This window comes from Xenopus laevis, chromosome 2L (genome assembly GCF_017654675.1).
Source record: "Xenopus laevis strain J_2021 chromosome 2L, Xenopus_laevis_v10.1, whole genome shotgun sequence".
Classification (NCBI taxonomy): Eukaryota; Metazoa; Chordata; class Amphibia; order Anura; family Pipidae; genus Xenopus; species Xenopus laevis.
The window spans coordinates 38,596,222-38,624,086 of record NC_054373.1 but is presented as its reverse complement, the minus strand read 5'-3'; the positions used below and the strand labels follow the sequence as shown (position 1 = coordinate 38,624,086).

General features: G+C 39.1%; 1 protein-coding gene across 3 annotated transcripts; it reads left to right on the top strand.

The window, feature by feature from the left end:
- Nucleotides 1-27,149, top strand: MGC115708 (uncharacterized protein). 3 transcript variants are annotated; one of them, XM_018245308.2, is made up of 12 exons: nucleotides 1-279; nucleotides 13,346-13,393; nucleotides 14,891-14,935; nucleotides 15,644-15,694; nucleotides 16,285-16,317; nucleotides 17,285-17,341; nucleotides 19,481-19,540; nucleotides 21,545-21,568; nucleotides 21,996-22,022; nucleotides 22,998-23,111; nucleotides 23,824-23,880; nucleotides 24,836-27,149. In XM_018245308.2, the coding sequence occupies exons 1-12, from the start codon at nucleotides 222-224 to the stop codon at nucleotides 24,856-24,858; spliced, it is 597 nt and encodes a 198-aa protein (XP_018100797.1). In that variant the 5' UTR covers nucleotides 1-221; the 3' UTR covers nucleotides 24,859-27,149.
- The last annotated feature ends 716 nt before the right edge of the window (nucleotides 27,150-27,865 follow it).

Sequence of the window (27,865 nt, the reverse complement as noted above, 5' to 3'; positions counted from 1 at the left end):
GCGGCTGTGCCTGTGCGAGTTGATTGGCTCCACTCATTTCTGGGCACAATGTGGGCGGAGCGTCCTGAAGGGTGTGGAAAGTTATTTTAAAGTCTGAGAGGTGGAAATTAATCTGGAGGCAGACGCTGTTGTTGCTTTCCACTTGTTGCGCGCAGTTGGGATAAGGAGAGGCGCTTGTGTTGCACCTTTGGTTCCTGACATTCCCCCCATCTCCGAGTAGAATGTTCCGCAGCCTGGGGCTCCTGCTGTGCCTGGCCTCTCTCACTCTGCACATTAGAGGTAACTATCTGGCTTTCTATCACACCTCTGCTAAACGCTGCTAATACTGCTGCTATCGGTGGAAGGGTTCATGTTCCATCATGTCCCATTATGTGCCTGCTCCTTTGTGTGTGTGTGTGTGTGTGTGTGTGTGTGTATATAAATGGATATATGTGTATATGCAGCTGCTGCCATGCTTCCCAACAACAGCTGGGACTGCTATATATAAAGAGTGGGGAGGCAGTTGCCTGCAGTGGGCAGTTACTTTTGTACTTTTTGGGTGGGGCACAGTCATAGGGTGCAGGGGTGGGGAGACAGGGGTGCCCTCTGTGTCTGTATTAAAGGAGGGGCAGGGGTGCCCTTTGTGTATTAAAAGAAGGGGGCACGGGTGCCCTGTGTGTCTGTATTAAATGAGGGGGGCCCTGAGTGTGTATTAAATGAGGGGGGCCCTGTGTTTGTATTAAATGAGGGGGGCAGGGGTGCTCTGCATAGTTTGTAATAATGTGCCCTGTATATTAAAGGTGAAGGTGCCCCTTTGTCTCTATTAAAGGGAGGGGTGCCCTCTGTGTATTAAAAGTTATGTGGGGGGAGGGCAGGGGTGCCCTGTTAGTGTGTCAGACCACATGGTGCACTGACTAATATAATGCAACTCATACAAAGAAAACATGTTGCTATTTTGCGCTCGGCTTTGTGTGTGTGGCACAGAGTAACCTTTCCATGTTTGCTGCTCACAGCAACTTCCTCTGACAATTGATGCCAACTTTTTAAAAAATAGGCAAAGTATAACAGTTCTGTCCTGTGTGTGAGTCATTGGAGGCTTGAGCCAGTCCCAGTGCGGTTGTGTCCCAGTGTTCTCCATAATTTCACATACTCAGGGCTGGGTTTGGATACAATGATGTCATACAGAGCAGTCTGTGGGGCCCCCAGGGTCTGGTTGTGTAAAGCACTGATGCAAGGCAAGGGCAGCACAGAATAAAGCATATTTTTATCTATCTAAACCTGTGTACATTGATTGTATTAGACCAGCCTGAAACATTGGGCTCACAACAATTTTTTTTTCCATGTGCCCAAGTTTAATTGTTGACTAGAATGTTTTCAATTTAGATTCCTGCAGACATATTGTCTTATTGTTCCACAAAGATTTTACAGGTACTTTATATTCAGGTTTTCCTTGGATTACTAGTCCGTTTTTAGACATTGTGGTGTCTTGCCATTGCTGAACCACTCCCACATCCCATCTAGATCTCTAACTGTTGTAGTTCAGCAACAGCCAGACACACACGTTGCCGTTGTCATTTTTGAACAGGGACTGGATATCCTTGTCTGGCCGGAGCATCTTAAAAAAAAAAAAAAAAAAAAAAAAAATCATATATGTCCGGACGTTGCTTCTGTATGTCTTGGTTTTCACATGTTTGGGGTAAAGTTTCTGCCAGTTTACGTGGGTATTTAATCTGTATGGATACGCAGGCTTGTCATTGCCTTATAAGCGCTCAGATGTTAACTTAAAGACTACCTTTTGCCATGAGTTCTGGAGAGACTGAGGGAGGATTCTCTATGAAGGAATTCAGGGATGACATTCCAGAGGTAAGGAGTAGCGGATACAGTGGAAGTAGGTGGAGTGGTCAGGCCTAGGCTCTGAGAGCAATGAAGGAATGTGTGGAGAGACGAGATGTAGTGAGGTGCAGAGGAATGAAGGGCTTTAAAGGCATGAGAAGGATTGTATGTTATTCTGTGCTTAATGGGGAACCCACTATAAAGAATGCAGACAGAGGCCTGTGAGAAAAGGAGGATTTGAGAAGCAGGGTGACAGGCAGCAGAGGGGAGAGGCACCAGTTAGTAGCAGGTTACAGAAGTCTTGGTGGGACAGGGTAATGGCATGGATGCTGTTACTTGTGGAAACATGGAAGAAATGTTGGCAATATTACATAGGAAAGTGTTTGGTTTTAAACAGCAGATTTGAGGCCCCGTGATACTGACTATTTCCTATGGGTGACTCAACTCCTTGTGTGCCAAGAAGGTGGGGAGATCAAGTTTAGTTGGAAATATGATCAATTTAGTTTTTGTTGTTTAATTTGATCATTCAGGTGGGGATAACTAGGAGGCAACTGGGCAGCTCCTTCACTAACCTCTTGCATTCACAATTGGATTTCAAGGTGTTAATCTGTACATTTTATATGTGTGTATGTATATATAATAACTGCTCTGTGTGCAAAGAAACAAATATTAAGAGTTTAATTCTCACGGTATTGCCCTATGCTATACAACATTCTCAAGGAAATGTTATGGCAGAGCCTTATTGAAGTGTAAGGTCCTCCAGTTTGATCCTCTGCAGCATTATCATTTAGAACTGGTTCCTACTACAGACTTCTGTCTTATTTGCACAGTCACTGCATACATGTGTTTTTTTTTTTCAACGTATTATAGAGCATTGACATTGTGCAGCTCTATTCATTATATTTCATTCATTTTGTTTTTAAAAATGTGACTTATTTCATTTAAGGGGTTTTTGCAATTACTTTCTATTTTCTTTGTTTGACCCTTCTTCTAATATTGAAGTGTAAATCAAATTTTTTTCACCTAAAGCCTCTATGGGGGGGGGGGTCACCGACCCTGTTAACTGTTCTAGATTGATACATTTCTTATCTTTGTCTCTTTGTCCCTGCTGAGCAGAATCCCTGAGTTTCATTTAGGGTAGAACTCCACGGTGCGGCCCCAGCCGACATGTCGCTATGAGACTAAACTCATGCACGCTGCGTTTTCAACGGACAGTCGGATGAATGTAGTTCTTACCTGCGATTTCTCCTTCTCTTTCTGTATCTTCAGGACATCCGACATGTCGCATGCTTTGGTAACCTGCTGGTGTACCTCCAGTTGGGTTGAAATTTGGCCAACCAATGTGGTTTAGGCTTTGGTATGGGTCAGACAGGGGAAGAACACTCCTCCTCTGCTTCCGAGGATTCCCTTCTTTTAATCAGAGGAGTATGTAGCTTTTTTGTGGGTACCCGTTCCACTGAAGGAATCTTTGTGTGACATAAGTGTTGCAGTTTGTCATCCTAGTGAATTAGAAGCACATAACTACATGCTCAACAACCAGTGGCAGAACTCAACACTAAGTGCCACTGCTCCGTGTGAGTTCATTTGTTTGTGTGTAATTCACTAGTATGCCAAGAAATAAAGAGCGGTGAAGGATGGAGGGTGGCATTTACTGTTCTTTACCTGAAGGCATCAGCAGACCAAGTCTCCCATGTACCAGGAGCCTAAGGCAAGAGATACTTCACTGAACTTGAACAGAAGGTGCAATTGGAACAATTGGAAAACCTAAAACAATTTATATATTAATTGAACCTGGCCTATAGCTGTAGAATAGCTGCTAAATACAATACAAAATCAACTAAAGTATTGTTCTTAGAAACAGAATTGCTGCTGCCATATCCTCCTTCATAGAAGCTCTTAAATCTGATTTGATTATTTTCAGTGCTTGTTTTTAAAGTTATTAGGAGTCAGTAAATTTTTGGCGATTCAGACTCCAGATACCCAAAATTGCTTCTGACTCCACAGCTCTGCTCCTTCCTTCTGTATAAGGGTCAGGCCACACTGGGCGTTTTGGGGAAATTTTGTCACCCAAAACGAATATACCGCGTGTGATTAGCGCCGGCGTGATGCCAGCAGTCCTAGATAAAGAATGGAAAGTCCATTTACTTAGTCTGTACAGAGTTATGGTTCATTCATTCCTCTAACCAGGCAAATTAGAAGAATGCTGTTTGAGATTAGAGTACAGGTATGGGACCTGTTATCCAGAATGCTCGGGACATGGGTATGATCTTCATACCTTAAGTCTACTACCCAATAGACTGGTTTTGCTTCCAATAAGGATTAATTATATCTTAGTTGGGATCAAGTACAAGCTACTGTTTTATTATTATTATTATTATTATTAAGAAAAGGGAAATCATTTTTAAAATGTATTATTTGGATAAAATGGAGTCTATGGGAAACTGTCATTCCGTATTTCGGCGCTTTCTGGATAATGAGTTTCCAGATAACAGATCCCATATCTGTACCTTTTATGGTTTTTAAATATAGCCATTTTTTGGTGTTCTTAAAACGTGCTGAGAATGTAAAAACTTGTACTTGCGTGTTTTTCTTTAAAGGGGTTGTTCAACTATCAGATAACTTTTAGTATGATGTGGAGAGTGATATTCTGAGAGAATTTACAATTGGTTTTAATTTTTTATTATTGAAGGTTTTTGCGTTTATTTAGCTTTTTATTCAGCAGCTCTTCAATTGCATTTAAGCAATCTGGTTACAAGGGCCCCAATTACCCTAGCAGCCATGCATTGATTTTAATAAGAGATTGGAATATGAATAGGAGAGAGTCTAAATGGAAGGATCACTAATAAATAGGGATGGGCGAACTTTTTCGCCTCGTTTTGCCGAAAAAATTACGCCCATAGACTTGTATGGGGGCGTGCGTAAAAAAAAAAAATGTGCGTCAAAACAATTTAATGGGCGTCTGCGACATTTCGCCAGCTGCGAATTTTTGGCAAAGCGAAATGGGTCAAATTCGCCCATCCCTAGTAATAAAAAGTAGCAATAATACATTTGTAGCCTTACAGAGCATTTGTTTTTTTTTTTAGAAGGGGCGACGCCCGTTTGAAAGCTGCAAAGAATCAGAGGAAAATGACAAATAACTCTATAAAACTATGAAAAATAAATAATGAAAACCAATTAATAAGTTGCTTAAAATTGGTCATTCTATGACATTCTAAAAGTTAATTTAAAGGTGAACCACCCCTTTAATGCACATAAATACATTTTTGTCAGTGCCATACGCACCCCTCTATTCAATTGATTTAGAAACGTGCGCCAAGCACGAGAATGCAGCATGCTGCTAAAACGCAGATGGAATAAAACTCAACTCTGAAGGCACAATAAAATGGAATCCATTAACTAATGCAATTCGGTGTGTCCAAACCTGCATCTCAATTGCATATATAAAAAATTCCTGGGTTTAAAGGGGTGGTTTACTTTTAAGTTTTTAGTATGTTATAGAATTGCTAATTGTAAGCAACGCTTCAAATGGTCTTTATTTTATCTTTTTTTATTTTTTGTAGCTTTTTAATTATTTGCTTTATTATTCTGACTCCTTCCAGCTTTCAATTTGGGGTCACTGACCCCCATCTTAAACCAAATACTCTGTAAAGGTGGCCATACACGGGCCGATAAAAGCTGCCGACAGACCGTGTCGGCAGCTTATTGGGCCGTGTATGGGGCCCCCCGACGGGCTTCACCGATCGAGATCTGGCCGAAAGTCGGCCAGATCTTGATCGGATGGGACAGAAAATCCCGTCAGATCGCGGGCGCATCTATTCGTTGATGCGGTCCCGCAATCCGACCGCCCGTTAGGATCCGATCGTTGGGCCCTAGGGCCCACGATCGGATCAGCCCGATATTGCCCACCTCAAGGTGGGCATATCGGAGGGAGATCCGCTCGTTTGGCGACATCGCCAAACGAGCGGATCTCCATATATGGCCACCTTTAGGCTCCAAATTTTATAGTTATTGCTACATTTTATTACTCCTCTTTCTATTCAGGCATCTCCTATTCATATTCCAGTCTATTGTTCAAATCAGTGCATGGTTGCTAGGGTAATTTGGACAATAGCAACCAGATTGCTGAAGCTGCAAATCTGGGAGCTGCTGAATAAAAAGCTAAATAACTCAAGAACTACAAATAATAATAATAAAAAAAAAAATACTTGGAATTACTCTCTACATCATACTAAAAGTTAATATAAAGGTGAACAACACCTTTAATTTAAAATTGTACTCGCAGGCATTAGTCGCATATACAAACACAGTTGCAGTAAAATGAATGTTCTGCATGTTACGAATGTCCGTATACACGAAGACACATATATACTGTTAGTTTGTATTCTAAATCCGTATTTACAGAATAATGGTGGCAATAGTAACTTACATAATAACTAGTACATAATGACAGACATCCCTATGAATAGATCACTTTAGTACAGCAGTTTGGAGGGATCTGTCAGGGTGTATCCAACATTCTAGTCCGCTGATGCTGCTCCAGTGAATCTGTGATTAGTTAGCAGTGACTCACAGTCTCGTGGTGACACAACAAAGAGGAATTTGGCACACTGCTTTTTATTTAATGCCGGCTCCCTTCTACCCAGCTAATGTTAAACACATGGTAAGTTGGACAATGGTGTACTGTATTGTGAGTGTTGGCCTTGACTTAAGAAAAAAAATCATAACAGCCTTTCGCTTCAAGTGTATTTAGCAGATAAATATGACTGCTGCAGGGCTTACTTAATCCTGATTTAATAATGTGGTTAGTAATTACAAAGATGTACTAAGGAGCAGTCTCAGTCAGTGCTGCATAAGGCTCGTCCATAAGAAAGGATTCCACAGTGTAAGAAAATGAACACAATGTAGCAAAGTAAACAAGATTCCGGGATATCTGTCCATCTCTCCGTCAAATCTAAAGGTGGCCATACACGGGCCGATAAAAGCTGCCGACAGACCGTGTCGGCAGCTTATTGGCCCGTGTATGGGGGCCCCCGACGAAAGTCGGCCAGATCTCGATCGGATGGGATTAAAAATCCCGTCGGATCGCGGCCGCATCTGTTCGTTGATGCGGTCCCGCGATCCGACCGCCCGTTTGGCGAACGCTAGGATCCGATCGTTGGGCCCTAGGGCCCACGATCGGATCAGCCCGATATTGCCCACCTCAAGGTGGGCATATCGGTCGCCAAACGAGCGGATCTATCCGTGTATGGCCACCTTAACACTGAAGAAGTGCTGCATTAGGACGTCTGTGTATAAAGCACAGCACTTGTGAGATTGCAGTTGTTCATAAAGAAGTAGGTTTTAAATCTGTGTCCGGAAATGCAGCAGGAAATCTAGGTGAATCACAATGCAGAGCTCTGACTATGTATGTGATTCTGATTGCCTTCATATTCGCAGTTGTTGGGGATAACTATGCAGAGTTGTGCCATTGATTGCAAGAAGCATTGTGTGGTCTACCTACTTCATTGGCAATACTAATCTAGGTGTGATCACCAAAAAAACTTGTCTGAGGGCACTTACACACGGGTGTTTTTTCCTGCGCTCCGCTTTCTTCCCTTCAGCCGCAGGAGTAAACACACTACATTATTGTCAAGAGGGCTGTACTCACACAGACGCATGTAAGCGTCAAACGCAGGTGGGACAGGCAGGGTCAGGGGGTCCCTAAGACAGCAGCCCCGGTGGGGCCCGGGGCCCCCAGTCTGACCCTGCATATGCTTGAGTGGTGTAAAGTCAATAATAGGTGCTTATATTAGTTTGTGCATTAAATACAAGATTTGACTACAGCTAGCCATACAGGGACTGATATAAGCTGCAGACTTGCTGGTCAGTCTCCATATATTGAAAATAATGAATTGTTAATCCGCGTTATGGCAGTAATGGCACACAGAAAACGTTATCGTCCGCTGGAAAGCAACCACTCCTCTAATGTGCTCAGAGAAGCAAACCATAGCAGCTGCATAGAACAGGTTCCTCATAAATTTAACTTTTTTTTAACTCCTTCCTTGCAAACTTTATTTGCAAAATAAAATGTATCTTTATATTAATGGGAGGTGCTCAATGTAGGCATGAAGCATTCTGCATAGGCCAAAAAACTGGATTAGAGCAGTCAGATCAGAGCTTAATTCAGTGCATACAAGTGAGGGCTGCGCTGTGTTTTAATAACTCCCCAGAGAGGATTCTTGTAACCAAATCCCACTGCACCATTACAGAAGCACTTTGTTCTTTCACTTGCTCATTGTCACTGCTAGATTTGTAACCACACCTTCAAACAGATGTCCTGAATAAATGGCAGAGAAGTTATGCATTGTGGGGAATATACAGATATGGGACCTGTTATCCAGAATGCTCAGGACATGGGGTTTTCCAGGTTTCTGGAAAACTGATCCCATACCTGTGCTGCCTTCGGAGGCTGTAATTTGGATCTTCATACCTTAAGTCTACTAGAAAATAAAAAAAAACCAGGCTGGTTTTTCTTCCAATAAAGATTAACTATATTTTAGTTTTTACTAATAAAACGTACTTTGTCCAGAAAAAAAGGATATAACTTTTTTAAAATGTGGTTTATTTAATTAAAATGGAGTCTGTGTGAGATTCAGGAGCTTTCTGGATAATGGGTTTCCGGAAAACTGATCCCATACATGTATATTGAAAAAAAGTAATTCGGCTGGATGCTTAATAAATCTGATCACAAATTATTATACCTTATATTTTTTTTTCTTACTGATTTTTAGATTTTACAGTTTATTTTTGACTTCCTCACTCTAACCGTTTTTCTCTGGTTAGCTGCGAACTGTTTTCACTTGGTCTAAAGCTGGCTTTACACATTGTCAGCAAATGGATGTTTGCCTGATTTAGCCAAATTGGGATTGGGCCCAGGGGCCAAAATATAGGATCATAATGGGCACCTACGCAAGCCCATCGGGATAGTTTCGATGCGGATTTTGCCTGACTGGAGTTTTAAGCCTGCTCATTAGATATCTAGCTCATTTTTCAGCATGGTGGTGGTGTTTACAGTAGGAAAAATGGGTATTAGGAAGCGCATTAATAAACCATTTGTAACTCATTTATCAAAGGTCGAATTTTTTATTTTGTTTTTATACCACAAATGAACTCACAATTCGAATAGTATCTTAAGAATAAACTTGAATAAACTGCGAATTGATTGAGTTTTCGGCAAAACCCTCTAAAAAAAAAAAAAAAATCGAATATCATGAAGACTATTAATATCTTCAAATGGTAAAAGAAACCTCTGCCATTGACTCCTACATGACGTCGACGGGGTTTAGATGGTGTATTTTCGGATTCAAGCTTTATCCAGGTTCTAGTTATAATAAATCTCTAATTATTTGATTTTTTTTTTTTTTTTAAATCCAAAAACGAGTTTTGACCAAAAAACTCAAACTGAAATTTTCATGGGGGAAAAAACAACTTGAACCTTAATAAATCTGCCCCTAAGAGTATAAACAATAAATAGCGTTTGTGAGAAAAAATATTGATTATCTACTACAGTTTTTAGTGCTTTTATTCCACGTTAGCTCATATTATGAAAAATGCCTGTACGTGTGTGTGAATCCTGTGCTGAGTCATCAGCAATCAACTTCCGCAGACTTAGCAACTTTTCATGTGCCACCATGCAGTTCTGATTCTGGCAGATAAATGTTTGAATGGATATCTATGCCCAAGTATCCCTAGGGGCGGTCTTCTAGTGGTAGATGTCAAGCCTTCGATCTGTAAATCCGAAATAAAATGGGTTTTGAGTGACTTTTTATTTTAATTTTTTTTTTTTTTTAGATCTGAAGGTACATCATATAGCAATGTTGGTAATAATTTAGTGGTTCGTCTTTGACTTAACTTTTAGTATGATGTAGAGCAGGGCTGTCCAACTGGCAGCCCCCCCTTGTGTGGCCCCCCACCATGTGTAAAATTTAAATGGTATCACTACAGATTAACTGGGCCCTGCATTGTAATCTCAAATTCAGATTAATCCCCTGTATTCACACCCGTGATCCCCCCCACACTTGTGACACCTCTATTCACACCCCTAAAGCCCTGTACTGTTCACACCTGAAACTGCCCACATTGTTCGCCTGTTTACACTTTATACAAAATGCTAATAGGGCACCAGCAATGTCACTGTATGTAGTACATGTTAGAGTGGTCCTGATAGGTTTCCCTGTCTCTTGACCTATTCTGCCTTCCATGTGCTCTGCCTGTGTGTGCCCTACTCTGCCTGTGGAACACAAGTCTGGTATTTTTTCTGGGGGTTTATTAGCATGAAGGTGTTTAATCATGTGCTGTGTTATCCAAGGGGTAGAGGAGGCATATGGATTTACGGGTATGTCTTGATATGACCACTTTTTTCACATATGAGTGATAAGTGATATCCCTGAAGTGAGCACCAACTATTTGGTTTTTTGGTGTGCTACCACAATTAATGTGGACATGGTCTTGTTGTAACATGGGTGTAGTTTAAAGTGGGTGTGGTTTAAAAACAGGGAGTGATCAACACTGGCTTCCATTATCGGCCCTCCACAATGTAGCCCGGAAAAATTTCAGCCCTTGGCACCACAGAAGTTGGGACAGTATTGATGTAGAGTGATTTTTGCAATTGGTTTCACTTTTTATTTGTGTTTTTTTTAGTTATTTAGCTTTTTATTCAGCAGCTCTCCAGTTCGTAATGTAAGCCATCTGATTGCTAGGGTCCAAATTACCCTAGAAACCATGCACTGAATTGGATAAGAAGCTGAAATATAAATAGGAAAGGGCCTGAATAAAAACTTGATAAAAAGTAACAATAGGTTTTGTAGCCTTTTTTTTAGATGGGGTAAGTGACCCCCATTTGAAAGATGGAAAGTGTCTGAAGAAAAAGGCAAATAATTAAAAAATAAAAATAAAAAATAAAAACTTGAGAAGTTGCTTAAAATTGTCCATTCTATAACATACTAAAAGTTAACATTAAGGTGAACCACCCTTTAAGGTCTAAATCATAATTCAAATGATAGAAGTGCTCTGCATGAGTGCTAGAAATAGGGCTTGTGCATCTTTGCTATATAAATGCCACCTCTTGAGAACCACAAACACGTGAATTGTGCGATTGTGTGAAATTGCCTTTTTCTGCAGTTACCAGAGTCCTATGTTTAACTCATGCCAATTCCTGTTCAGCCCAATAAAGAGGTATTTCCAGGTGCCTTGACACAAGGGGTTGCTTGATTTCCAGCAGGTGGCAAATCACCTAGTGTGCCCTAACAAAAACACCACCTACACTGGGGAACAGGTAGATGTTTTAGCCAGCAGCAAATCATTTGTTCAAATCTGTTACCGTCTAGTAATTGTGGTTATGTTGAGCAAAGGTGTATGAAGGGATATACTATCACTTTTAAAAGGTGGTAGGGTGTGTTCTTAGGTAGATGGAATATCCAGAAGTACTCTTGGGCTGCAGTTGTGTATGTGTGAAGGGAAAATCAAAATTGGGTTTGCAGACAAATTGACCGCAGAGCCATGCTCAAGTAGGAGACTGGTCAATGGTTTTCCCTTTATTGTTGTTAAAGGAGAAGGAAAGCTAGCAAAGCAGTTTATTGTCAATAGATTAGCCACAATAGTGCAAGCGATAACACTATATTTATTCTGTAGAATGCTTTACCATACTTGAATAAACAACTCTAGAAGCTCTCTTTTGTTTGTTTAGGATAGCAGCTGCCATATTCTCTTGGTGTGACATCACTTCCTGCCTGAGTTTCCCTGCTCACTCATAGCTCTGGGCTCGGATTACAGCAGGGAGGGGAGGGGGGAGAGGAGCAAACTGAGCATGCTCAAGCCCTGCCCTGGAGGTTTAAGCTGAAAACAAGAAGTCTGATACAGAAGTCCATGTGTACGCAATATAAGTAAAGAAATGTGATGTTTCTTTTGACAGAGGACTCAGAGCAGCATTACTTTGATTGTTTTCTGGTGTATTTATATTGACCTTTCTGATAAAACTTACTTAACTTTAGCCTTTCCTTCTCCTTTAAGTCTCTTGTGTGGCTACAAAAGGGCTCTTTAGTTTATGGTGAAAAAAAGCTCCCCTTCCTGGGGCAAACTATGAACTTTTAGGGCAGGGGCACACTGGCAGATTCGGGAAGATCTAATCGCCTCTTCTGTGGGATGACAATCTCCCCGAACTGCTTTCCGCCTGCTATAATGAGAACGCCAGCACAATGGCACTCGCAGCGCTTCAATTTCACGAGGAAACTTCGGGCGACTTCGGAAATCGAAGCGTCGCGAGTGCATTGGTGAAAGCGACTTTAGCAGGGGGAAGGCAGTTCGGGGAGATTGTCGCCCGATGAAGAGGCGATTAGTCGCCAGGCGACAATCTCCAGAATCTGCCCATGTGCCCCTGCCCTTAGAGGTCCCTAGTTTAGCCACAAGGTGACAAAGTGTGTGTTTTTTTTTTTTTTTTTTGTTTTTTTTTTCCTGAGAATCTCTGCTAAATGGATTGGAGTCCAGAGTGGAATCCCAGACCAGTTTAGGATTTAGTGAGTGTGAGTTCTCCTTTTTTATAGGTCTTTCTAGAAGCTATGATGAGCTCCATCAATTAGTGTTAGAGGGGTCAGGTTCCCAGTGGCATTGTTGACCAAAGGAGTCGGCATGTAGGCCATGGCAGCTAGATAGTTCTACCTGGGTTCCACTCAGAGGCGTTCTGGGAGAAGCGAATAGAACTCTTAAGTGAATTCATGTGTTCCTCTCTAAGGCTGCAAACATAAGCCCTTATATACTCACAATACAGCACTGTGCGGCTATCGTTCCTTGAGTATATGATGACTTATTATGTTTGCAGCCTATGTTATGCTGGCCTCCTTTGTGTATTCTTCTCCATAAAACTTATCTGTTTAAGTTATAAAGAACCACTGGCTCTCATTTCGGTGAAAGATTGAAAGCTCTGCACCCTTAAAAACCTTTAAAACCCTTAAAGGAGAAGGAAAGCTACAGAGGCATTTTATTGCCAATAGATTAGCTGCAATAGTGCAAGCTAGAATGCTATATTCTGTAGAATGTTTTACCATACTCTAGAAGCTCTTTTGTTTGTTTAGGTTAGCAGCTGCCATATTAGCTTGGTGTTACATCACTTCCTGCTTGAGTCTCTCCCTGCTCACTTATAGCTCTGTACTCAGACAACAGCAGAGAAGGGGGGGGGGGGGAGAGTAGCAAACTGAGCATGCTCAAATTATATGTATAATTTAGTGATTTATGGGTAATATTAATAAAAATTACAGGTGACTAATGCAAACTTCTGATGGTTGCTATGAGTTACTAGACCTTTTATTGCCTTCCCTCCTTTGTCTTTCAAAAATTGGCTACAGATATTGTAGCTTTTCTTACGAAAGCCCTTCGCTTTTCAAATTTGGTTGCACCAACAAAATAAACAATTGATGTAAGGTAAAATCAAATTACTGGGTTTTATTATATTGTAATTCATTTCAAGATGCACTACTAACATTTGATATGTGTATTTTAACAGGTCAAGATGACTTTGATCTAAAACAAGTTTTCGATGATGATGTTGTCGGTAAGCTCATCTTGTAATTGCATGCTTGATCGGGAATGGAAAGCTAATGAGAAGGTGGCCTATAAGGAATATATAAAGCAATAATGCCACAGGAAGCAATTTTTTCCCCCCAAAACACATCAGTTAATTGTGCTTCTCCAGCAGAATCCTGCACTGAAATCTCTTTTTCAAAAGAGCAAGGTGCCCAGGTGCCCTCAAGTCATGTGACTGCTGCCCTACACGTAGGACTGATGACGCCTCCCCTCCCTTTCCCACCTGAAAGGAAACCAGATAGCAGCTCCCTGAACCTCTATTATTCGATTTGGCTGCCTGAACTTATAGTAGCTCTGTGGGCTAATTACACTGCTGGTACTGTCCTGAATTTTAGCAAGTGTATGAACATGCAAAACTGCCTATACTACCTCCCAGTAATTTAGGGTGGCATCAGGCATTTATCTGCCAGCTAAAGTACACTGCTGGAAACCTACCTCCATTAGCCTCAATTGACTTGTACAGTAAATTATATATAGATATATATAGATATATATATATATATATATATATATATATATATATATATATATATATATATATATATATATATATATATATATATATATATATATATATATATATATATATATATATATATATATATATATATATATATATATATATATATATATATATATATATATATATATATATATATATATATATATATATATATATATATTAGGGATGCACCTAATCCAGGATTCGGTTCGAGATTCTGCCTTTTTGAGCAGGATTCGGATTTGGCCGAATCCTTGTGCCTGGCCGAACCGAATCTTAATTTGCATATGTAAATTAGGGGCGGGTAGGGAAATCACGTGCCCATGGGCAAAATTTCCCAGTGTTGATAAATGAGAGGCAATGATTTCTAACACTCCATTTCACCCCATCCAAAAAGCAGGAATCCTGAAGGCTGGAGACGATTCCAACATTGTTGAGGTTGAATGAATTAAAAATAAATAAATAAATAAAAAAAAAAAAGTTTGCATTACTGAATATGCTCTCATTCCCCACCTTGTGGTAGACATGAAAAGAGCACCCTAGCAGGAGAAACCCTGTGTTGCTAGTACATAACTTGGGTTGTACCGAAGTACAATAGCTTATCTCAAAGCTTTTCTATTGTGAAGTACTGGCTTAGGCACAATGCACAGAGATGGCCGACTACACACCATTATTACAGCTAAGAAATACAGTTGTTGCTTCAGGAATAAAATGTTACAGAATAAATTATTTGAAATGTAAACGGTGTAATTTAGAAATAAAAAGAATACCAAAAAATTGGATGACTGAATCCCTTTAAAGGATACGTGACTATAAGACCTCAGCGTGGCTCATCCTAGAAGTAAAGAGACCTTGCAGCTGGTTAACGTGTATTAAAGGGACAGGACAAATTTGGGGGATATTTTAAGAAGAAATACCGGTATGTAATGTGTGTGCATATATAATTATTTTTTTTTTTTGTAGATGTAACTAAAAAAACACCTGCTGCTCCCACCAAGCCTGTGGATGGTAAGTAAATAGCTGTGAAATTCTTTAGGCGATTAAATGAAATCTCTTTTAATAATATACTTTGGCTTGTGCTTGGGAGTTAGGGTTGAAGCTAGTGAAGTTGAGGGCTCCTTGTTGCTTCCTGTTTTTGCTTCACACAAACTTTTGGGTGGTATGTATACTATTGCTATGTATATCATTGCTGTATAAACTGAACTTTTGTTAATACTATTGTAAACTGCCAAATTGTTTTAAACAATAACAGATTTTTTGATACTACCTGAGTTTATAATTGAATTTTTTTTTGAGTGCATAACCTATTGTATGGTATATTGATTATATGGCCACTCTTGTGTTGGGGTGACCTTGGTTTTTTTGCACCTGTAACGCATATTTTTGCCAAATATCTAATTGTATGGTGTGCCCTCCGTTTATCCATATTTATAATACAAGTACTATAGTAAATTGGTACTCCTTAAATCCAGTGGCATAACTGGATATTATTGGACCCAACAACAATTTCAATTCAGGGTGCCAAAGTATTGGGCAGTTGACTTATTCGAACAAAATATATTGGAAATTGCTCATTAATTAGGGCCTCACTGGGCCCTCTGCACTCATAGGCCCCATCAGTCTGCTCCCTCTGCTAAATCCATATTTCGTCTGAGGATGACTTTCCAACATATCTTATATATATTCTTAATTTTTTATTTTCTCTTCATTTTTTAGGACCCCCAAAAGCAACTCCAAAACCAAACCCAGGTGGTGCTGGGATTGAGGGTAAGACCTGATTAAAAGGTATCCTGCAGTATATAAAAACCAGGTAGCCGAACAATAAAATTCATGGTGCAGTGAGATCAGGGTGGTGACTTATAGCCTAGCCAAATATATTTGGTGCCAACTAGTCCCCTTCAGAACAAACAAGTCTCTTATTTGACCCTTGCATGACCAGGCCAAGTGATATCCTGCTTGTTATTGTCCAGATATCTATCTGGCAAATTAGAAATCCCTTTTGGGCGAGGGTTGCATTGATATGGAATACATTGTCCACTATTGGGATCTGATTGTGGCTGGAGGGCCGGAAATGGACCACTACTTTGTTGTTTTCTCCTTAGTAGCAGATCTTTTAATGGATGCTAAGCTTTAGATACTTGTTTAGTCTTGTCCTCCAACAGTAGAAGCTCATGTAGAATAACCAATTTATTGGACCAGTTGTTGTTGGTCTTTTGTCAAAACACACTTTTGCCACTGCAGAGCTCCTTTCTAATGTGTTTTTGGGAATTTCTTGATATGAGGTTTTTTGGGTGTGAAGGTTTAAACTTTGTGATGTAATAGATTTGTATTTTAAAATATCTTTGGTTTTTCTTTAGATTTTAATCTTGACGATGCATTTGACAATGGCGGTAAGCATTTTTCAGTATGATTTAAAAAAAACAATACCCTGAACCTGAATCCACAAAATGGGATTTCTGTTCCATGTAAAAATTGTGTAATATTCTGTAAAATGAACAAGAACTGCTTACCAAGCATAAGTAATTTAACGAGTAATAATTTTATAAAACCACATGATCAGTCTAATAAAAGGTAGAAAATGACAGAAAAGTATTTGGTTACCATGGGTAAATGATGCAATGTAAAAGTAAAAAGCTCAAGTGTATTAAAACTTTTAGATCTCTCCTATCCCTAGCACTGAAGTAATAAAGAGTTTTTTTTTTTGTTTTTTTACAGTTAAATGTGAAATACAACTATTAATTAAAAAAATAAAAAAAAACAGAAGATATACCTTACTTACAAACGACATATTCCAATGAATGATAAAATCCCAGCAAAGACTTGGTTTAGCTTTATTTTTTTAAAGGGCCAATAGCACCAAAAGCAAAGGGATTTTATTTGCATTTGCCTGTACATATCCATTTTGTCACCATTTTTTAGCCGGATCAATATCTTTATAAACGAATGTATTGTTGAATGTCTGCTATGCAATAATTTAGATTTTTAGCTATGCTCTGGCTCTAGGCTTAATGAAAGTCAAGGATTCTGCTCAGCGGGGCCAATGATAAGCAATGTATCCACTTATGTAGAGAACAGAAGCACTTCCTTTTGTAACCTATCATTCTTAATATGATACATTATTACAGAGAGAGCAATATTCATTATCCCCCCCGACAACGCTATTCAAGCCAAAAAGCCCTGTGCAGCTGAAATTGAGGACCCACCCATTAATTGTCCTGGAAATCATTATTTGTACAAGTGCTTAAGGCCCCTGTACTGCCACACCTTATACACATGCCAAGACATAGGTCAGGGCTGTGGCATTTTGTGGGAATGTAATTTAACTTCTGATGAAAATAAATATTTTCTTTCCCCTAGATAAAGGCCCTGAAACTCCTAAGCCTCAGCCTGGTGGTGGTGGAGGAGCAGGTGGTGGTAAGATTCTGATGGGCTTGTTTAAATATGATCAAACCAGTCTTGTTTCACTCTATATGCACTTATACTTTCTTTTCAACCTTTCCAGTTTGTAGCCTACATGCAAGCAATAACCTGTGATTGCAAAAACCCTTTCCACTAGTAATCCGTGTAACTTGTTCCAATCTTTAATTACCAAACACATTTACAACTAAATGTTCACTAAAAGCAAACCTCTTATGGGTTACTGCACCTGGGCATGTTTCATACGGTTTATTACATAGTAATAACAGTAATAGGTCATCTAGTTATGTTTGACAAAAAGTATTTTATTTCATTTATGATGTTATTTATATAGAACGGACACATTTGCACAGTGCTTTACAGAGATAATACATGCTGAGCATGCCCCAGTAAAGCTTACAATCTTAAGTTTGTCACATTCACTCGCAGTATAGTCAATTTAATCTGAAACCAGTTAACCTGTCTGTTTTTGGTGTGTGTAGTTCCTCTGGGTATGCCACACTCTCAGACACAGGGAGAACATTATTAGCATGTTATTGTTAACATGTATTTTTTTAGAGCTCCAACGTAATTTGCAGCGCTACAAACTCCTTGCAGTTAGTGCCCAAACTGGAATCAAACTCTGGACCTCTGCACTGAAAGGCAGAAGTGGTAGCCACTGAGCCACCATGTTGCTAAGCGTCTGGCCACACGAAAAGATTCGAGGAGATTAGTCGCCCCATCGACAAATCTCCTCTTCTTCGGGATGACAATCTCCCCGAACTGCCCTCCGCCGGCTAAAAATGAAAATCGCCTGTGGCTATGCACTCGCGGCACTTCAATTTCCGAAGTCATCCAAAGTTTCCCATGTGCCTTTCCCCAGGCGATTTGAAATTTTAGCTGGCGGAGGGCAGGGGGAAGGCAGTTCGGGGAGATTGTCGCCCCGAAGAAGAGGAGATGTTGTGTGGCCAGACCCTAAATATAATTAACAAATCTTTGTATGCCTGGAGATATTTTGCTCCAGTTTGAGATACCACTTGTCAAGATTTTTGTACCGATTATGCTGTGGCTTCAGTGAGACAAGTTTCCTGCATTTATTGTTGCATGACTACTGTCTTTTTGAGACACTGTGATATTTCCATGTGTTAAACTTCTGATGCAATACATCTAATCAGGCTGCTGTATCTGATTTGTTTTTAACCACCCTGAAGTAAGTCACTTATGGTTTCTCCCATTTTCTTGGTCCATAATTCAGCATCAGATGAAAATAACCATGTAACACTGCCATCGTGCTTCCCTGAAACCAAGTGGCATTAAAGGAGAACTAAAGTTTAATGAAGAACTAGGGTCGAAATTCTATTTTTTGTATTTTGGCCTTCTGTACGACTCCAAATTCACCACAGTCCTTTAGTTCTCCTTTGAATTCTTATGCATTTGAGCATTGATAGCATCAACAAACCATTAAAGGACCAGATACACTACTACAGGTTGTATTAATTAGGCACCGTGTAAGTGATGTGTGGGCCGAATTTTTCTCCCAACCCGAACCCTGCCTGCTCTGTCCCCTCTATTTTAGACCTGTGCCCGCCCCGTGGTGACATCACAAAAGGGGCGGGGCAGGCACGAGTATATAATTTGACAGACTGAAACTGGCAGTGTTGCTACCACAAAAATTCTTTGAGTCTTGGGTGGGTTCGGATTAAGTACTCCCTTCCGCTCTCCCTGCCAGTGACCTGAAGATTTTTTGCAGTAGCCAGCCTGGTCCCGTGTGTTTCGGGTTGGGCCGTACATCTACCTTATCGTTGATTAGGTCAGTGCCCAATGGCCTGCATGTACCATTGTTGTAATTAGTCTGTATGGCTTAATAACCTACAGCAAGGGTGCAATCAATGTAAGGACACCACCTTTCCTTTTTCCATGTTTTGTCATATATTGACTTTCTTCTCCCCCCCCCATATGCTGAAGTTTTACCAATTGCCTTCCCTTCTGTTCTTTCCTTTTGCCCCAATAGGTTATCTACTAATGGAAGATTTTCAAATCTGCATCTATATGTTCTAGATCATTCAGCATTCACCAATATCCTCATTAATACATTTGTTGCTCAAACGTATTAACCAGTTGGATTATGCATGCCTGAGATTTCTTTGTGTCTTTTAGGAGGACATATCAGCGACAACGATCTTGTTGATGGCCAACCTTTACCCGATGAACCCAAAGGTAAGAATGAAACCAGACTGATTTTTATCTAAAGGAGCAAGAACTTTTTTTATATTCTAAAATAACGCTATTGGGTAAAACAAAACCAGTTCTTATTTAAGGGGTAGTATAAACATTTATACACTTGATAAACATAAGAATACTACAAAGCACTAAAATGTATGCAGGCTTTTTTTTTTATTAAAAAAGTTATTATGAATCAAATTGTTGAAAATGGAGGTAGTGAGCTCTGTATAAATGAGCCTTACCTTCCCAAATCTGCAGCCTTTTGTTATTCAACAGGAGTGGGTTATATAGAGGGCTTATCTATCAACTGGTAGTTTTACATACTCCTGTGCAAGGAGGGATTTGGCTGAACCAGAAAGTTAGAAACTATAAGTGGTTTAATTTTCTTTCTTAGGGCGAAATATAACTAAAAAAAACAGATTTAAAGCATGTCAAGCTCAAGACGTATTCATGCAATAATTTTTGAGTAAAAGATGTGTATTAGTCCATGAAAGTGACCAAGTGTGATTCAGGTATTGGATCTTTATCCAGAAAGCTCAGAGACTCCATTTGATCCATTCCAAATTTCTAAAAATGATTTCCTTTTTCTCTAATAATAAAACAGCACCTTGTACTTGATCCCAACTGAGATAGAATTAATCCTTATTTGAAGCAAAACATCCTATTGGGTTTATTTAATCTTTACATGACTTTCTTGTAGACTTAAGGTGTAAAGATCCAAATTACGGAAAGATTCATTATCTAGAAAACCCCAGGCCCGAGCATTCTGGATAACAGGTCCCATACATGTACTAGAAATTACAGAACACAATATACCTTCTTTTATCTGCATTTGATAACTTATCCTTTCTTTCTTTGTACATACTGTAATATAAAATGCATTATTAGGCTGTTCAGTTTGCCTAGGTGCAACCAATAAGATTCTGACCACTACCTTCTGGTTGCTATAGATAACTAGCCCTGTCACAAACTTTGCACCGTTTTATTATAAAACACTTGCCTGGTATGTACTTTTAGTCCCAAATGGTTGGTTACTCACTGTACGTATCAGGTAAAATTATGTATAACTGCAATGTTGGGCATCATTAGAGGGGTTACTAAGACAAATCTTAGAGCTGGCACATAGTAAAAATTAGTAGTAACATGGTGAATTCTGAGCTTGTCATGCTTGCCAGCAATATTAAATGGGTTGTTCCCCCTTTAAATTAACTTTAGTATGATGTAGAGATTGATATTCTGAGACAATTTGCAATAGGTTTTCATTTTTTATTTGTGTTTTTTGAGTTATTTAGCTTTTTATTCAGCAGCTCTCCGGTTAAATTTGTAGCTGTAAGGGGCATTTGTTTAAGATTGGGTCAGTGACCCCTATTTAAAAGCTGGAAGAGGTAAAAAAAAAAAATATATATATATATATAAAAAAAGACCAATTGAATCATTACTTAAGATTAGCCATTCTACAACATACTAAAGTTAACAAAGGTGAACTTCCTGTTTAAAGCACATTCTGTTTTGCTTGAGTAACACTATAATTGGTGGCTTTCTAACTTTATTTCAAACCACCTTGTCAGTATAAATGGACATTCTAAAATTCAAATAAAGCATGTTTTATGCTATGAATACAACCTGCATTTCATTGCCAATGGTTTATTCCGCCTTCTTAAAATTCTGTGCTGGCCTTCACAAAATAAGCATTAATATTTGCAAACAAGAATAGTATTGGGTGAGAGAAAAATTTGCTTGGTTGCTAAGGATTACAAGTGGGCCAAACTTTACCAAATACACTCTTTAATACCAGCCAGTGCTTATCCCCTAAAACCAGGGAATGAAGTTATTGCTCAGCGTTCAGTAACTCATAGCAACCGATCATATGCTTGTTTTTATTATTTATTTATAACCTTTAAAAATATATTTAAAGCCATAAGGAATGCCCAACCTTCTGATAGAACTGGTGGATGAATAGTGCCATTAAGAGTTCTATTTAAATGGTTTCACTACTAGACCGTGACTATCATCCATCTGCTGGTACGTTGTCTTTTTTGTTTTGTTTTCCCTCAATATTCCCTGTCCTTACTCTTCGTTAAAACCCTTGATTATTTTATATTCATTTTTTGAAACCTTCATTAGAACTTCCAAAAAAAATAACCTACTAAAGCTGCACTTTTTCTCCCCTTCTCTTGGCTACACAGTTAGACATGTTTGATGATAGAATGAACTGCCAGCTATAGAAGGCTAAGCCTGCTAGTTATGGAATGGAACAGTGACTTTATTCTGCTTCCTGATACCTGTTTTTTAATGGCAGGATCTCACCAGATTTCCACCTAACACATCTTTCTATTTGCTGTATCAGTGCTATATGCTTTGCTTATGCATACTAACTTGGTGAAATGGTGGTGTTTATTGACTTATCATAGAGCAGAACAGTAAATCAGAACATTGTTTGTCTTTGCAGACACAGAAGAAAAGCCAGTAGAAGAACGTAAGTTATTAATTTTTTTTTTTCCCATTAAGATTCTGAAATTATATAGCGCTGGTTACTACTGTTCCCCAAAACAATGTGCCGAGGAACCTGTATCTTACCAGGGCACTTCTTTTAATTGTTACTATAAACTCGCCTTTTGGCTTGTATAGGAAACGGCAATTACTAATATGGCCAGTAACTACTATAATAGTTGTGGATCTGGGAACAGCTGGCCTTTAACTGACAGCATAACAATGCATATATATATTAAATAGGTAGCACTAAATGGGCAAACACCCAAAAAGTGGCTTATTGTTTTTTTTCTTCTGTAGTAGCATTTAAAAAGTGACCAGATTAGGTGTGTTTGAGAGTTTACAGAAGAGGTGTTCAGCCTTTCTTTTAGGGCAGTGTTCCCCAACCAGTGGCTCATGTTGCTCATCAACCCCATGGATGTTGCTCCCAGTGACCTCAAATCAGGTGCTTGTTTTTGAATTCCTGGCATGGAGGCAAGTTTAGTTGCATAAAAACTGTGTTCTGCCAAACTGAGCCTCCTGTAGGCTGCCTGTCCACATAGAGGCTACCAATAGTAACCACAACCCATATTTGGCATCCCCAGGAACATTTTGAATGCATATGTTGCTCTCCCACCTTTTTAACCTTTGAATGTGGCTCATGGGTACAAAAGCTTGGGGACCCCTGCTTTATAGGCAAACATTTTGGGGGCATATTTTATCTTGGTGGTTGCAAAATGTTCCATTGCAATCCAAGACAGTAGATGAGCATTCCCGCTTCTTAAACATTCAGATATCTTGTCTTCAGTCTGGGCTTCCCTTATATTGGTTCACATGTTTGGGAATTCAGTACCACAGATTTGGAAACCACTGGTTTATAGTGAAATAGCGCAAGCCGGAATCCCTAGTGTGGTTGTTTGAGTGAAATAGCTAAATTATGTTAGGCCTACGTGATTGTGAAAATCTTATGTTCCTCTTGCAGCAAAAACCAGCATGATTGCTGGAATACTGGGCGCAGTAGGTGCAGCTGCTTTGGGGGCAGTATCAAGCTTTATAGCTTACCAGAAGAAGAAACTGTGCTTCAAAGAATCAAGCGGTAAGTCTTTAGCGTAAGCACAGAGTGGTAGTTAGAAATACAATACAATACAATGTTTCTTATCTCCAAGTCAGTGGTGGAACTACTGGGGGGCAGGCTGGGGATACAACTGCACCTACCTCCTGTAGGGATTACAAAAAAATATCTCTGCGTGCTGAATGCGGCCAGTGCGCAATAAGGGTATGTGTTGAGGTGCATATTTCACAACCATCACCATAGGGCTTTATTTGTATTACTGTTCAAAGCACAACCTCCTGACCTGAAAGTTCCAATATTTCAGATGAAAAAAGTGGTGCTGTTGTGGAAAAAACTTGATGAATAATACATACTTCACCCTATGATAATGAACTTGAATACAGGTTTTTGAATTCCATTTAAAGGGATACTGATAAAATGCAGTAAACAGTCATGTTATCCCAAGAACAATCTTTTCTTTGAAAACGTAGACTTGACATGGATGTACTGGCAAAAGCCCTTCTTTTTAATAAAAGTTGTCATCCTCAGGATCATGCGATCCTGGGTATAACATGGACATGCAAACATTTAATTATGTTGTTATCTCTTCTAAGTCTTTACATTTAGTGTACAATTCAGGGAATGTATCAGTGCTTGAATGAATTCATACTAATATTAGACACAATGTTGACTGACTTGATACTTGTGTAACATAGTCTGAAGACTTTTGTTTTTACTTATGTTTTTCACTATAAAGGTGACCCAGAAAATGTAAACATGGAAAGCTATAAAGGGGATCAAGCAGAGCCACAAGGTCAGTAATACATGTGAATAGATTAATACCTTTTTGGTAGGAGCTAAAAACAAACATGCTCTGTTAGACAATAATCATTCTATATACAGAAGCGGTATTGAGATTTTGCACTGAAGGACTGTTTGGGTGGCCATTGCTTCCATCCCTTTCCTGCTAAATTCATTATTCTTCTGAACAGAGAGTAAACATGAAAGGGAAATCCTTTCTTCACCTTAATGACACTGTATCATGTATTCGCTATAAACATGCCCTTTTCAGTGTAGAGTTTGTTAAATCACTTGCCTGCCATTGAAAGCAGCATCTATGGCACAGAGCGTAGATTCTTTGATTACGTATTCCAGCTTCATACAAATGGCAGGGTTTTGTTTTTTTTTTCCTTTCCTTAAGAGAAATTGCCAGCTCAGCCTACCATGCTGTCCCTGCCCACATCAACACAACCAATCTGATAATCTGCAATTCATGCTGGAATCAGCCTGGTGGGCCAGGGTTGACCTCTCAACTTTGTTGTGTGGGCAGGCAGAGGATAGGAATTTGTTCATTTGTGCTGCGATCAATATAACTGGTGTAAAAAATTGCTGAGGCAGTTTAATTAGTAATAGGAAGAAGGCTAATTAAACTGTTTAAATTGACCCAATAAATTCTTGAATTACAATCTCTAAACTAATCGAATCCCTTTTTGATTCAGCTTTCCCTGTAAGGTCTAACCTGTAATCCCCCACCTTCAATTGGAACAGAGTTCTAGACATATGTAAATGTTGTTATAGCCATAGTTCCAATAATATGTTGGAAATGGAGTTAATGGTGCATCAGATGAGGAGCTACATCCATATGCACAACCCTTTGTATAGTATACATCTATTTAGATTTTTCAGTTTTCCACATAATTAGTAAGTAGAAAATCTTTTCACAATTCAATGGTGTTTTGGAAATTAAATTAATTAATTTTTTTTTTTAGTTCAACCCTTCCTCGCCAAATAATCGTGGAAATGAAGACATCCAATGAATACCACAACACTTAACACACTAGTGGCGAATTATGGAGAAGCAACATCAGTCATCTACATTTTCTAAAACTGCCTAAAATCTCTAGTAGAAGGAAAAATGTTTGGGAGACCGATAAACGTGCTCTGTTACATACAATTTGGGTATTGAAAACTAAATAATGCATTGTTTTAGGTGTATATACTTTAGTTTTGCTTTGAGACTTTTTTTTTTTTTTCTTCTTGAACAGATGCACACATTATCCTCGCTTTATATTTAGTGCCATCCATGGTCGGCACAACTACATGTTATCATTCATGATGTAATAAGATAAAAGTAGAAGGTCGTGTTCCACTGACTAGGTATCATGGGGGAATATCCTTGAGTGGCTTTAAGCTTTATTCCATTTTCTGTTTTAAATTAATCGGTTATTTTTTAATTAAAAAAAGGTAAAAAAATTACTATTTGGAGACGTTTGTATAATATCCACTGGTATGACTTGAATGTAAATACCACGATGCCTTAATCATTGATGTGTAGGTCAGCATATCTCACACCTATCAATTCCTAAACTGTTTCCTTCATACGGATGGCATGTTTTTAAGCTTCATTATCTATATGTTCCCTCAAAATAACAAGCGCCTTAATAAAGTTTCCTGAATTGGTTTTAACACCTGGCTTATATCACAGGGTGCATTTTTATAGATGCTTCTTGAAGTTATGGTTAAAACACACTCTCTGCTTTTGTTGGGTTGCTTCTCTTTGACATCAGCTGGAAACACTGAGGCTCATTACATACAATGGGCAAATCTGCACATGACCAAACATTGCCATGTGTTACTAACCAGGAGCAAATTTGCCCAGTGTTTATAAATGACCCCCTGTGGGTTGCAGTCATATACCCTTGTGACATTGCCCATGAAGTTAAGGGTTTGCTGCAAGTGTTTGAAGAGGTTAGGGCAATGGCACATGGGACGTTTTGTCTCCATGGTAAGTCTGCACTATCGCATGCAACAACATTTCCATAGTTTCCTTCCCACAGGCAGTAATGTGAATTGATGGTGGGAGAACACACGTGTCATGAAGTAGGCCAAAGTTTCCTTGTATATGTTGTATGTTTTGTAGTAGTGATAAGGAACCAATCTTATAACCAAACTACTCCATGTGAAGGATGTTCCCAAACAAGTGCCACAAAATGTTTCATTTTGTGGCTACTGAAAATAGATTTAAAGAAGGACTTTTGTTGTCTTTGATCATCTTGTTTTACTTCATTTACAGGTAAAAATCTACTGGATTGTGTGGGGACATACTTAGGACATGTGGGCTACATCGCCCTACACAATTCACTTTTGTGGTTTTCTACTAATTCTGGCCATAAGCTGGATTCCATGTGCCAGTAATTATAAAATGTTAATTTTTTTTTTTTATATAGATTTATTTGACTAAACAGGACACATTCTGAAAGTCACAATCTAGTTTCTGTTCGTCAGAACATAGTTACAGCAAATCAACCGTTCATTGAGAAGCCTCTGAATAAACAACCCCACTTTTTCCACCTACAGCCTGTTATCCATTTAGATAAGGAGCATGTTATCATACAGGGGGCTTCTCAGTGGACAGTTGATTGGTTTTGTTTGTCCTCAGAAATTTAGTTTTTTTTAGAGCAAAAATAGAAGTTTCCAGTGTTAGCTCAGGTACATTTGTACTGGGTTGAAAGGCACTGGATGTTTGTTCTTGGAACTATACGTAGAATTGTGCAAGTGGGCAGGAGAAAATAACAATCTGACTTAAAAGTGGTTTGGAACATTCTGCTATTTAAAGTTCTGTTCTGCTCCATAATTAAACAATATCACCGATGATATCCAGATCAAAGGTTCAGGTGACTGCCATGGCTGTGTATAGTAATTGGGGCTGCTCCCATAGGAAACTTAACTTCTACTCATTTTTTAAAACTGTCACACATACAAAACTCCTTAGTATAGACCCAAACCTCACTACTGGAAATGCAGTTCCCAGTGTCAAAGTTCCAACAATCACTAATTTTAATTGTAAATGTTGCCCAAGTGTATCATAAGAAGTATGGGTATAGTATGTGTTATGGGAGTGTTCTTGGTTTGTAGTGATTTCATGGACATTTTATAAAAGGACAACATTTGTGCATAGTTATAGCGTTTTTAATTGGATTACATGTGTATCACAATCATGTGAACTTGGGTCAATATATTTAGCTGGAGTAAACGTTGTTAGCTGTTTTGCTGTGGCCAATAAACTTTTGGCTTTTGTCTGTATTTCACGTGTATTTTTCATTTTCTTTATAGTTTGCTCTCAAGTTAAATGAAAAGATATGCAAACGAATGAAAAATGTGAAGCCCTCTATAGTGACTCTTGGTTTTTATATGAATATTTTGGAGCCACCTAAGACTTATGTCAATACTTTGACATTTGAATCATTTCTACACAGAGGTGTATAACAGGCCTTTGTTTTAAATTAAAAACTACTGCATTCTGCCCCCCCCCCCATAAAACCACTATATTGTCCCTAAAGGTGGCCATACACAGGCAGATTAAAGCTGCTAATATGTGTTCTGTAGACTGATTTGGCAGCTTATCTGCCCGTGTGTGGGAGCTTTCTACTGGTCTCCTCGATTGATAGGCCAAAAATCAGGCAGATGTAGATCGAGCAGGTTTGATTTTCTTTTTTTCCTGCGATCAAGGACTGCATCACCTGGTTGTGGTCCTACGATCTGTCTGCGCCCATTTCCTTCGTTATAATCTAATCATTTGGCCTTGGGATTAACCTATCGCCCTGCCTTTGGGAGACATATCGGGTTAAGATCTGCTAGTTTGGCAACCTTGTCAAATGAGCGGATCTTATCGCTTATCGTATATGGCCACCTTTAGTCTCCCATAGGGTAAATCTTCAGGGGTTTTGTATTTGCGTAACTGCATATTTTGAGACTGAAATCCAGATAACGTACCAAAAAGAGGCAAGCAATAAATGTTT

What these genes read in the sequence shown, in the direction of transcription:
- MGC115708 (XM_018245308.2), top strand. Translation starts at nt 222, where the DNA reads ATGTTCCGCAGCCTGGGGCTCCTGCTGTGCCTGGCCTCTCTCACTCTG. An exon ending in CGATGCATTTGACAATGGCG is followed by an intron (nt 16,318 to 17,284) that starts GTAAGCATTTTT and finishes TCTTTCCCCTAG; the next exon opens with ATAAAGGCCCTGAAACTCCT. An exon ending in TTTACCCGATGAACCCAAAG is followed by an intron (nt 19,541 to 21,544) that starts GTAAGAATGAAA and finishes TTTCACTACTAG; the next exon opens with ACCGTGACTATCATCCATCT.